The 13314-nt window shown below is 42.5% G+C and overlaps 1 protein-coding gene across 1 annotated transcript; it reads right to left on the minus strand.

Annotated features, from left to right (window-relative positions):
* Positions 1-8897: 8897 nt before the first annotated feature.
* Positions 8898-9602, minus strand: J4E88_010974 (uncharacterized protein; the record flags this gene model as incomplete). The annotated part of the gene is made up of 1 exon (XM_049404564.1): positions 8898-9602. One exon carries the CDS (start codon positions 9600-9602, stop codon positions 8898-8900), a length of 705 nt encoding a protein of 234 aa, XP_049249674.1.
* Positions 9603-13314: the final 3712 nt, after the last annotated feature.

Raw genomic sequence — 13314 nt, forward strand, 5'->3', positions numbered from 1 at the left:
TAGATTTAATTCTAAAAAAGCTAATAAGCTCTCTAAGCACTATAGTAAGCTAGATTATAATATTAATCTAAAGTTTAATAAGTCTAGCTAGCTGCCTAAGCTTTTATTATAGCGCTTTTAACTTATATCTTATAATAAAGCTTAAGTAGTAAAGCTCTATATTAATAATATAATAAAAAAAAGCTATATTAAATATAGTATATTAGTATAGACTACGCTACTACTTATAGTATAAAAGCTTAGTAGTAGTATATAAATCTATATTAATTACTATAGCCTTAATACTTATATAGTAAAAAACTATAATATACTACTACTTATATAGAATATACTATTAAAGCTATCTAAGGTAAAGTACTTTTCTAAAGTTAATATTATTACTACATTTAATAAAATCTATATTTAAGATAACTATAAATATTTCTTTATATTTATTACTCTTTATAGTTTATACTAGTATATAGTAATACTATTTAGTATATATAATAGTTCTAGAATCTTTTAGGCCTATATTAATAACGTTCTATATAAATACCTAGATAAGTTCTATATAGTGTATCTTAATAATATTATTATCTTTAGTAAAACTTTAGAATAATATAAAAACTACTTTATATAAGTAGTTATATAGCTAGTAGAAGCTAGCCTATCTATAGATATTCTTAAGTCTAAGTTTATAAAAAATAACGTAAAGTTTCTAAAGCTTATTATTACTAGAGATAGTATTAAAATAAATTCTAATAAAATCTCTACTATCTAGAAGTAGAAACTACTCTAGAGCTTTAAAAACGTTTAGGTATTTCTAGACTTTACTAACTTCTATTACTACTTTATTTATAAGTTCTTAGATATAGCTAAGCTTTTTATATATTTTATCTAGAGTAACTCTAAGCTTTTTAAAATAACTTATAAAGTAAAGTATTTCTTTAATAATCTAAAGGCTACCTTCTATAGTAATATTATTCTTATATACTTTAATTCTAACTTAAAGTGTATAGTAGAGACTAACGTATCTAACTATATATATATAGTAGTTTTTTCTTAAGTATAAGTTAATAGAATAGTTAGACCTATTACCTATCTATCTAAAAAGATAATATCTATAGAGTATAACTATAAAATCTATAATAAAAAACTTTTTATAGTTATATAAGCTTTTAAAGAATAGCGCTCTAAGCTAGCTAGAGTTTCTACTAATATTAATATTCTTACTAACTATTAAGAATTAGAGTACTTCTATACTAAATAAACTCTTAACTATAGATAAGTCTACTAGATAGAATTTATAGAAAAGTTTAATTTTAAAATTACTTACTAGCCTAGTAAGTAAAGCACTAAGCTAGATAGTTTTATACGCTATACTAGTAATCTTTCTAATAAAGTTATAGATAATTAGATTTAGTACTAGTATTAGACTATTCTTAGTAAAGACTACTAGGTCTAGAGCTATTATTCTTCTAATAGAAGTAGTTATACTACTATCTAGCTTACTAGCGTATATCTAGAAAATAATAACTATAACTTTAGATTTATACTTACGCTTATCTAAAAGATAGGTAAAGAAGCTACTCTTTCTAGTGTAACACTACTTATTAGACTTATATATTTCTTACTTAAAAGTAGCTATAATCTTTATAATAACCTAGATAATACTAATATCTAGTTACTTAAGAAAGTTTTATATAAACTATATCTTAGTAACTCTAGGCTTAGAGATATTAAGGTAGCTCTTACTACTAATAACTACTATATCTTTTATTATCTTATTATAAAAAGTATATATATAAAGCTAGCTAATCTAGAAGTTAGTAATAATAGTAAACTCTTTATAGGTAATAGTTATCTAGTAATACTCTTTAGTAAGAAGCTATATACTAGAATTATTAAGTATTTTTATAATAGTCTATCTAGAGAATATAGTAGATAGACTACTATATACTAGTAGATTAGTAAGTAGTATTACTAGTAAGATATAACTAACACTATTATATGCTTTACTAATAGCTACTTAGTATATTATTAGACTAAAGTTAACTATACTATAAAGTATAGCTTACTCTATTCTTTACCTATCTTTATATAGTATTAGAATAATATTTCTATTAACTTTATTATACCTTTCTCTACCTTAGTATAGTATAGGTATTTCTACTACTACGTTATAGTTATTATTAACTATCTATTAAAGCTTAAAAAGTTTATTACTATAGAAAATAAAAAAGTATCTATAGTTATAGATAAGTTTATAAAGTATATCTAGAAGAAAAAGAGATATCTAAAGAGCGTTATCTCTAACTAAGAGCGTTAATTTACTTTATACTTCTAGTTTTACCTTTATAACTATATAAAAACTTAGTTTAAGCTATCTACTATATATTATCTAGAGACTAATAGTTAAATAGAAAACACTAATACTAATCTAAAGTAGTACTTAAGAGCTTTTATTAATTATCTATAGAATAACTAAACCTAGTTACTACTATTAGTAGAATTTAAAGCTAACTTAGTAATAAGCGCTACTATAAACTTATCTTTATTTCTTACTATAAAGAGCTAGTAGCTAAAATCTAAGCTAGAGCTTATATAATAACTCTACTCTTTTAGTAATATATCTACTATTACCTAATAATAGCGTAACGCTAATATACTTACTAAATATATTAATACTATCTATAACTTTTTATAATAGTAAATACTATAGGTATAAAATAAAATAAAAGTATTTATAGATACTAACTAATTACTAGTATCTAAGTTTACGCTAGGTAAGTAGATAATACTTAATATAAAGTATATTAAAATAAAGTGTCTAGTTAAGTCTTTAGACTATAAGAATATAAAGCTATATTAAGTTACTTATATTATTAATAATATAGCTTATAAATTAAATCTTCTACTATAGCTTAAAGCTATATTCTTTATATTCTACTCTTAGTTACTATAACTATATAAGAATAACGCTCTCTCTAGCTAGATCTATTCTAGTAATACTACTTCTTCTAAGGTCTATCTAGCTAATAATAAAGTTACTAAGTTTATTATCTTCTAGATTATAGACTTTTATATCTAACGTAATATAGTTAACTTATATACTAGTAAATAAAAACTATTATAGTATAAAGTAGTTTAGATTAGTAATAATTAGTTAGACTTTTAGTAGACTTATAGTAACTTAAGAGAATATAAAAAGTCTATATAAGACTTCTATAATTATAATTTTAGCTACCTAGAACTATATATTATATTCTATAACTATAATAATAATAGAAAGCTTACTATTACTTTACTCTAGCTATTAGACTTTAAGTACTTAGAAAGAACTAGCTAGTTATTTAAAGACTTCTCTAGCTATATTACTATTAAAGCCTACTAGACTAATTATAATATACGTTTCTATCTAACTTTAGCTTCTATAGCTATTAGTAGCTATAAAGTAGTTTACTACTCTACTTACTACCTATTAGCTTTAGCTAGAATAGTATTCTCTATAGTACTCTAGTAGCTTAAAAGATAATAATACTTTATAATATAGATTACGTAATATACTCTTAGTCTATAAAGTAGTAATAGTCTTACTATTTATAATTATTTAGATATTCTTATTAAGAAGTACTTTTATTTTCTAAGTTTATACTTAAATAGAACTTTAAGCGCTTTAGAGAGAGAATATATAATAGTTCTAGGCCTAGAGCTTTATTAGTCTAATATTAGGCTAACGCTTCTACTATATATATTTACCTCTAATAGCTTCTTCTAAAGCTTTCTACTATAATAACTTTATTACCTCTATATATCTTAATTATCTAATCTCTATAAAACTCTTATAATAAATATATATAATATATTTAGTATATATAATTTTAAAGATAGTATTAGTATTATATAGCTTAAAATAGATAGTAAATAGTTTTAACTCTAGGCTAGTGTTAGATCTTAAATAAGATATACTATAATTAAACTTATTAAAGTATTATCTAGTAGCTCTTTATAGTATATTATACCTAAATATATATCTAGATATCTACTATAATATTATCTAAAGCTTTAAAAATAGTAACTTTTATTATATCTACTAGTTTATAAAAGTAAAAGTAGTGCTATAAGACTAACTATATTAGTAATATTAAAAGCTTAATAAGAAGAGTAGAAACTTTAGTATTAAGATAGTAAATATTTATAAGTTTTATATTATCTAGTTACCTAGGCTAGCTAGAATTAAACTAGTATTTTAAGTAGTATATTATAATACACTAATATAGCTAGAAAACTAAGCGCCTATTATATTATTATTAGGTAGTTCTACTCTTATTAATTAATTAGAAAGAGACTTATTACTACTTATATCTATAATATAAACTATATATAGTGCTTAGTAATTAGTTAATATTATAGCTTTACTTTTAGTTCTAGTTAAGTATATCTATTTTTAAATTAAGAAGTATAAGAATAAGAAACTAATTTTAATATAATTTTTATAATAGAAATATTATATAAAGAGTTATTTTTACTAGTAGTAGTAAGATAGCGTAAGGTATTCTATAACTTATAGTCTACGTAAGAAAAGTAATAGATAACTCTAGATAGAGAGATAGTAGAACTCTCTTTTAGACTAGAGTTTTACTATAACTACTTATATAAAAGCGTAGGTGCGTAGTGTAAGTTTAACTCTAAAGACTATATAAATATATTAAGAGATTCTAGTTAGCTCTTAATGCAAAAAATAGAACTAGTAGGCAAGGTGTTAATAATAAAGAATAATGTTGCCGAGATAGGCGAAGAGGCCTCGGCTCGGGAGTGCAGCGGCAACCAATCAGCAACTAGGAAAGTCCGCAGCATCAAGACGCCCCAGTGCCCGAATCACGCGGACACACCTCAACCACGCCATCGTCGCCATTCCCCATACACTGTCCCTTATTCATCTCATTGTAGCAGCAATATGCTCGGCTGCTACATTCGCGCATTTCGCAGTGTCTCTCACGGCGCAGCCAAGAAGATCAGGCTCAGGGCCACGACTATGGCCAGATTTACCCGTCATGAGGATAGCTGGGAGCACCGCTAGCCCAGGCAGTCATTCGCGTCGCATCGCTCGCAACAACCCAATCCCACCATTTCTACACACCAAGTTCATCCGCAACACGTCCAGTAACGATGGAGGTGCTCAGGGCGACACCCGAGGCTCATGGTCTTTGCGCAGGGCCCGTCTCTTTGCTGAGTGACCTTGGTTGCCAGGATGCTCACGGCAGTCTCGATCAGTGGTCAGTCACCTCTACGGCACTTCTTCCAACCCCCTCGGGATTGTCTCTAACAGTTCCAGACACCGCGCAACAATCTTACATCCTCGCCCCAAGATCCGGCTCTCCGCCAACAACAACCACAATCGCGACGCTTCTCCAACACATCCTTCGATCAATCGGAAGCGATCTTCTTTACCCGATCGCCAAGCCACAGAACGCAATAAGCACGCCGCCGGTGCTCCATCATACGCCGTCTTCCAGATGGCACATGTGTCACCTTGCCCTGGCGTCTGGATGCGAGGCCCCTCACCCACGTCTGCGACCACTACTGCCACTATCAAACGCGATTACTCCTCCCCGAGAAGCGGATCGTCCTCAAAGTCCATGCGATGGAATCAGACAGGGTCATTTGGCGTCCCACGCGACAAACACATGGGATTCAGGCGGTCGGATCGAGAAGGTGAGCGTCGGCCCACAACGGATTACAAGCGCGCGCGACGGCTGCTCGTATCATTGTAGACGCCTCAGCAGGAGGGAACCAGGCATCCAGCGTGGTTGAACAAGAGGAACTACTCCGTGTCTTTCGCGCCGCGATCGCTGCAGCCTGCACCGCTTCATCGGACAGCCTGGACGACCAGACCGACTTCTCCGTCTCCTCCATCCGCCTACTACAATACCAGATACCCAGAGCCCAGGAGAGTGATCACCAAGTGGGCGACTGCTCCAGCCGGTGGCGATTCTTCGATGATTGTACGCGGAATGTTGGCTTTCACAGTCTTTGGCGCAGGTGGCAGCGCCGGGAGGATTTGCGCTGTTCGTCATGCTGAGACACCGACCGAAAGCATTGCAGATTCGGACACATTTGCCGGCGGCCCAGCGACCCAGCGATCAGACTAGCCGTCAATGACGAGCCTGCGACTTCTCGCTCCCCATCCACGACGTCACTGGCTGCTGCTGAGGAAAATGGTAGGACGGCAAAGGCCTTTCCATCTCGATTGCAGTCCATATCCTGAGTCGCCTTCACCAACATACAGCACACAAGGACGATGCAAGCGCACACGAGGCGACTGCAGCTCGGTGAGCCAAACGTTCGCAGCTGCCACCGGTCCAATGGAGTCCAACCGCACGCAAGTATAGACGAGCAGGACTGATGCAGAGCCAGACGGCCAAAGGCAAACACATCTGGCCATGGCTGTCAGGAACACGTCTCATTTCGCTTGTTGCGACAAGATCGGTCGCGCCACAAGGACTACAATATTGACATCCAACAGCACGATAGCACGATACGTATGCGACCGCCTTTTACATGACCACATGGTACCAACAGACCACAGTTGCCGTACGCTCGATCTCGCATACGATTGCGACACTAAGCTTCCCTGTCGAGCTCCTCCGCCCGAGCCACCGCGAATACCTCTCCAAGCTGGTCGACACTAGACGTACAAGGGTGAGGGACATAACGGGTGGCTACAATGGACACTTGTGGGTGATGCGGATAGTGAGGGACTCCAGTCTCGTCACGATTTGAAAATGGCAGGGGAGCCTTTCGATCGCAAGTAGCACTTGTGCGGCACTGGAGCCTGGACTTCGTTTGACCGCACCACCAGGGAGGGGGTCGGAAGGAGTTTTTGGTTCTGCGGCTCGAGCAGGGGAGTGACATGCGCTGTTGAGATAGTGACGGTGGATACGCTGCAGCTAAGGTGGTCGTAGATTGTGGGCGCGTCTGGATATACGTCCCGCAGCGTAGACTGATTCGAACCCCCTACTTCTCATCCTACATATCTCTGAAGCCCGCTCTGCTTTCGTCCAATGCGTCCAAAGCTTTCGCCCTGTCATTTGCGAGCGTTTATAGCCACGCTGCCGTGCCACATCAACGTCTTTCTTCCAGCTGGCACCAACTCCGACTGAAGAGCATGCCATCAGACCTGCCCTCCATTCTCGCATCTCGTCCTCTAACAGTCCATATCAGTCTGGCTATGCCTCCGTCTCTATATCCAGGGCGCGACATTAGACCGTCTTCTTTGCGCGCACGTCAAGTTCCGACCACAGACGTGTTATACAATCCTCGTCAAGCCAGGCATCTCTCCTGCAAAAGGCCTGCACGTTACCAGGAAGATGAAAACTTCAAAGAGTACTCAGGCGCTATGCGGAGAGCGTAGTCGCGGGTGAAGGGCAGTATCATGGGCACTTTATCTCGACGTCATCTTGGACGCCAAGCTTGACTTTCGGGTTCGCAGTAATGCAGTGGCTCTCCTCAAGAGCATAATTACGTCCTTTGTGGTACTTCGCATATGCTTCATAGCATCTGTGAAGACATTGAAGTAGTTGGAAAACGATGCGTTATCAAATTCGAACAAACTTCGAGGGCTGCGCATGAAAGGCTCAGAGCTCAGATTGATGTTGCAGCAAGAACAATCAAAGAAGTTTATATGCACTCTGCCTGTTTCAATTGTTTCGTGGTCTTAGACTATGAGGTTTTCGCTGCTCTAGAGTGAAGAGTTAAGCCGGAGCACAATACGGCCTGTGGAAACTTCTAAATGCGATCAATACCACAGTCACTAGAGAACCTCATGTCGAACCAAAATGCCCTGTCAAACTGTATTGGCATACATTCTGCCCCGTTAAAATGAACATACGTTGAGTTGTGAAGGATATATCCTCTGAGCGCTGGTAGAGAGACCAGCGAAATGCGAACAACGCCGACATCAGATGATTCCAGAAGCTATGCGCAACCGGCCCGATCACTATGCGATGCGATATACTACAGGAGTGCACAGGAAATGTCTTCCTCTCGTTCATCATCCCCGCGATTGTGGTTGCATCCACCTCTTCCCCAGCTTTACGCCAAAGGGCTAAGCGGGACTTAACACCGCTCTGCCGCCTCTACAAGATTCTAAAGTGAACATCACATCTGCTCCCGCGGCTTCCAATGCACATCTGCATTCGTCTCTTCTCGGTGTTAGATGTTTAAATGCATGATCCACAACTAGAGTGGTCTTACGTGCCCGGCATCAGCCCGGTTAGATTGAAGGCATTGCGTTGCGTGGAGCCTTCTGGTCGCTCCGCGAGACTAAGATCAACATGCGCGGCGGTACGATTCTGATCGTTGGGTTTGACAGGCTGTATGAAGACAAGTGAGCGGTTTGAGTATCGTTATGAACACCGATCTGGAGTTGGCGGGCGCAGGCTCGTGATCGCCGCCACACACAGTGCTGTAGATCGAGGCCGCCTGCATACTTTATGCTGTGATATCTGTACATATTCAGACTAACGACCGCAGTAGCTGGATGCGTTTCTCATCTGAAATCTTACGCCCCCCTCTTAGATATCAAGTCCATCTTCGTCATGCATATTTAATGTATCTGGTTCTAGTATACGTGCTGAGGGCCTGCTAAGTAATTGGTGTTTGTGGGAGAGTGGAAGGTGGACCGACTAAGAGTAGGTCTGTTTGGTGAAGAGTGTAAACTTCACGATTGATGTATGCACATCAAGTTCGCAATCCTCTAGTTCTCCAAGTACCGTTGATTAATCAGGAGATGGACAAGGAAGTGATTGAGATATGAGTTAGCCCGAGAAGCAGTTGGCAGAAATCAAGAATAGCATCAACATTTGTGAAGCTTCAATATGTCAAGAGGGATTGTCGTTCATTCATTTTCCTCTAGCTCAACGGCGACGACGTCGCTTTCCAACACCCTTCGCCAGATCCTCACCCACCCTCTTCATCCGAGTCTCAGCAGCGCCATCATGACCAACCCACTTCCTCAAGTCCAGCGTGGCTAAACCCCTGTCGACGTTGCTGCGCGTCGCTTTGGTGACATCCGCAGCATCCTGCTTTGCTTTCCACAGCGCAACCTTCTCTGCGGCCGTCTTGCGCTTCTTCGGCTTGCGCTTCTTGGGTGATGGTGATGATGGTGATGATGGTGATGATGGGGATAATGGTGGTAGTGGTGGTGATGGCGATGACATTGAGAGTGGTGGAGACGAGAGACCTGATGAGGTTTCATCCTCATCATCGGGTGGTAGTGGTGTATCGGAGGGTGGGAGGGGAAGCTCTTCATCCTCAACCTCAACCGTGCGCTGGATCGGCGAGAGAAGTGAAGAGTCCATGCCCGTAGGCCAATCAACAAATGCAGACGAAGACTCTTGCTGTGGTGGTGTTGAGGCTCGTCGTGCGCGCTCAACGTCGGCTTCGGTCTCACCCTCAGCCCCAGACATCGGCACGCTGCTGCTTGGGTGCGGCGCTGATGACATAGGTAATGGCGGGGTCGGTGGTCTTGATGGTGGCTTGCGCTTGGCAGCAGTGGAGAGGGTTTGTTGGGCGTAGGATGGGACTGGCGGGCGTGATGGGGTGGAGAGAGAGCTGCCCATTGTGAAGGATTGTGATGAAGGTGAAGTGATGTGTAGTGCTGAAGAATGCGTACGTCTCGCGGAAATTGCTCATTATATGGTGACGTGTGGGCTGATGCGTCACGCCATGATCTGCTTCGTTGGGGAAGGAAGCAACGCACTCCTGCCTCAAACTCCAAGCCCTGCTTCGTCGAGGCAGGAGGCATCCACCACACCAGTGTTTGTGGAGGCAGGGCACACATCCCCAGATCGCGCATCTACACTGAAATGTGATGAATGAGGCAAAAAGGGAGAGATGCAACCTGTGGTCATGCACCATAAAGTGCAAAACAGAGCAGACCGAACTGAATCTGCAACTCACTGCCTACCGCCACAAGACTACCTGCCAACATCTTAACCCCTACTCTGGTTCGGGTGAAAGACCACAAGATGCAAGCCCGCCATGATGTGTTATCGGCCCAGCAAGCTGGAGTAGATCAAATAGCAGTAGACAGGAGCATTACACCATTACGCGGACAACCCTGCTCCCCAACGCTGACCAGAGCGAAGAGGCCATCAATAGACATTCGAAACTCCACAATGGTCGAACACGAGGCTCGAACAGGGTGCGTCGCTTCTAGCGCCGTCAGTCTGACTGGACATGTTTGAACATGTTCGATGACCGACTCGAGAATTGTTCGGACCATATGCAGCCACCTGTGCACAGGTACCCTGTTCGCACGCAATGCACTGCGAGCTGGTATAACTGTCTGCCCGCTTGCCCTTGCACACATCTCCGCCCGAGTAATATTCCCGTGGAGCTGGAAAGAGGTGGGTGGCTCAAAGCTATGGCCTGATCTGATGCAGCAGGAGCAGGGTGTGGGCGCGACCTCAACGTCCAGCGAGGCAAGAGCAACGCCATCACCAACATCACACCTTCTGGCCGCTCCGGTGAGTTCGCGTGTACAGTGGAGGACCACCATGATGGCCAAAACGGAGAGATTGATGCGATATTGAGTGATTCTCCAATCACAAACGTATGGCATCTTCTCCTACTGTATCGTGCTGGTGTTGCGAGTGCAGCAAGACGAACTTGGGGTATGCGAACAGCTCTCGTTCGATCACTTGCGCGCTCGCACAGTCCTTCAACACCGTTCATGCTTACGCTGTAATCAAGGCTTCAGCCGCTCGCACCAAGCCGCTTAACGCGTGACATTGCGGCGCGCGCCGTTCAGTACCTGGCGTCATGCGAAATCAGATGAGCTAGCGACAATCGCATCCGCCGATGCTTTCAGTTGGTGTTGAGTACGTCCAAGCGGATCACGTCGCTCTCTATGCGCTTTTGGACGAACATGCATCCATTGGAGATGCAGCCGCTGATCAAGCCGGAGAAGTCGCACTCGTTCCAGTCTGATATCGTGGAAGATGACCCAAACAAGTGGCAACCTGCGATCAGGGCTTCATGACCTTGCTAATGGCCTATCATGCGCGGCGTTATTGTATCGCCCTTGGAGCTCGATATTGGAGATGCGCTCATTCCACGATGCGTTGTGTTCTCGACGTTTGAGGCCTGCGCCAGCCTCAACCACCCGTGAGCAAGTAGCCGAGCTGATGTATTGCAGCATTTTGACAAGAGAGAGAATGTACCTGCGGTGTACTTGCACCATTACAGACCGTTCCCGAGCGCTCTTACCAGCTTGTACTGGTCGTCGAAAGCGAATGGCGGTATGTGTAGCGCCATCTTCACCCCAATGGCTGGTACCACCGCACCAACTACTTTGCTTAGTGTTGCAACACTCAACGTAGGATCAATTCGACTGTAGAGATCAGCCAGGATTGGAGGCCATGGCAGTCCTGCTGTTGCGCGTTTGCACTGCGTCCGGCCACGAACCCACCGTCGCTTACATCCTTTTCCGATCTGGGTTCTAGCTCTCGAAGGCAAGGAAGTGATGCAACTCATCTGGGGAGGGCATGCATTGGTGCTTGGTTTCTCAACTTTGCAATGGCCAGGTAATTGGATGAACGTTCCTCGTCGGTGGCTAGATGCAGCGTCTGGCGACATCAAGCTGTGGGCAGCCATGAGGAAAGCCGGCAGCCGATCGAAACGACGTGGAAATGAAGGTATCGTCGGCGCAGCTTTTACATGGAAGTAGCGCAAGCGACAGGCGCTTCGGCAACGCGGCGCCTGCTGGTAGGCAGTCATGGAGAGTACGCGACTCCACAGCGAAAGGCCATCGAAACAGCTGCACTACTCTACTCTGCCGCCCGGCGGTAGGTGAATGTAGTGACTTGAGGCCTGCGTAGACGTCCTCGTGTGCGTTGGCGGACTGCGAGAGGTGATCTTGGACCATGGCGGTGCGAGGGAAGAGCATGCGTTAACAGGGGGAAGCATCTGGAGACTTCAGTGGCTTCATGTTCGCGTCGCTGCGAGGCAAATCCAAGACATCGCGCCGAGGCTCCCAGCTTCTTGACCCCGAAGCCCATGATGATCTGATGCCTGACCAAGCGGCTTTCGACTACCACAAACGCATCTCATACGCGCTGCGCAACTACCCGCATATGAGGTTGGCGTAATGGGTCCATTGCACGTGTGACTTGCTCGCTGGTGAGCAGCGTTTTGCCCGGGTAATTCAGTAACTGAGCGTTGTGGACCATTGGTAGCGCAAGCTCGTGAATCGGGCGCAGTGAAAACCCCAACAATATCCCCGGGGTATCACCGCCCCAGGCTTATTCTTTCCATCGTCGACAGAAAAGATGCGAATCCATGATATCGCTACTCCAGGGGTCTGAACGCTGTCCAATCCCAGGTTGTGCGCGCGCGGCAACGTGGGCGGCAATGAGGTGCCGATGGATACCTACAAGGCGCTGCCAAGTCCTATCGCCACGGCCCCTTCATGACGCCGTTGGAACGTCCGCGCTTCGTCGACTCGTTGAGTTACGTCGCCTTCTCTGGGATGCAAAGACGCGATGTTGGTTCCGGGGTGCTGAACTTGCGCTGGTGGTGGTTGGTATGGCACATCATTTTGGACTTGGAAAGTCAAAGTCTTCCAACATGCAGGGTCATCGCGCGAGTCTCGAAACGGCCAAGTCGCTGGCGTGATCAGGTGTCGCGCTCGTGTTCTCGCGTTTCTCGACCGAGGCACCAAGACGTCCTCCTCACATCCCAGCGCCTTCAGTGGCGAAGCGGTACCACCACACCAGTCGGATCAGGTTGGCCATCTCGAGCGCGCTGCTGTATTGACGAGAAATCTCATTTGCGGTCTACAAGGCTAGTGGTCCACTGTCCAGATGGTCGATCCCAAATCCACCGCTTCGTGGGATACCATGTCAAGCCGAAGTAGTGACTATCGGTACACACCACCTTGCACCGTTGTTGTAACACAGCAAATCTAAAGGTGTCCTCCAAGAACAGATGGATATTGGGAAGTAGTGCGGTTAGTTTTTCCATGATATGCTATGCCGTCGCGCTCTTGCCCGCAATCACCAGGTCTAAACAAAGTATCGTGAGACCCATAGCGATTATGTCCGGGCAGAAACAGTCTAAGTCAATCTTGCTAAGCGTAATTCATCTACAGGTGTTCTTCGGAAGCGGCTCCACGCAGCTGCAGTCTTCAATTGTCAACTCTTAACTCCTGCAACTCCATGCCGCACTTGTTAACCAGCGTGCGGCGGAGAAGGCTAAGACAGTATGTAATTCTAGCCATGAATGCTGCATGTTGTCATGTTCATCGCTTCAAGGGAATTTCCGTTAGTA

Source organism: Alternaria novae-zelandiae (assembly GCF_023758075.1).
Source record: "Alternaria novae-zelandiae strain BMP 2774 chromosome Unknown scaffold_47, whole genome shotgun sequence".
Taxonomy (NCBI): domain Eukaryota; kingdom Fungi; phylum Ascomycota; class Dothideomycetes; order Pleosporales; family Pleosporaceae; genus Alternaria; species Alternaria novae-zelandiae.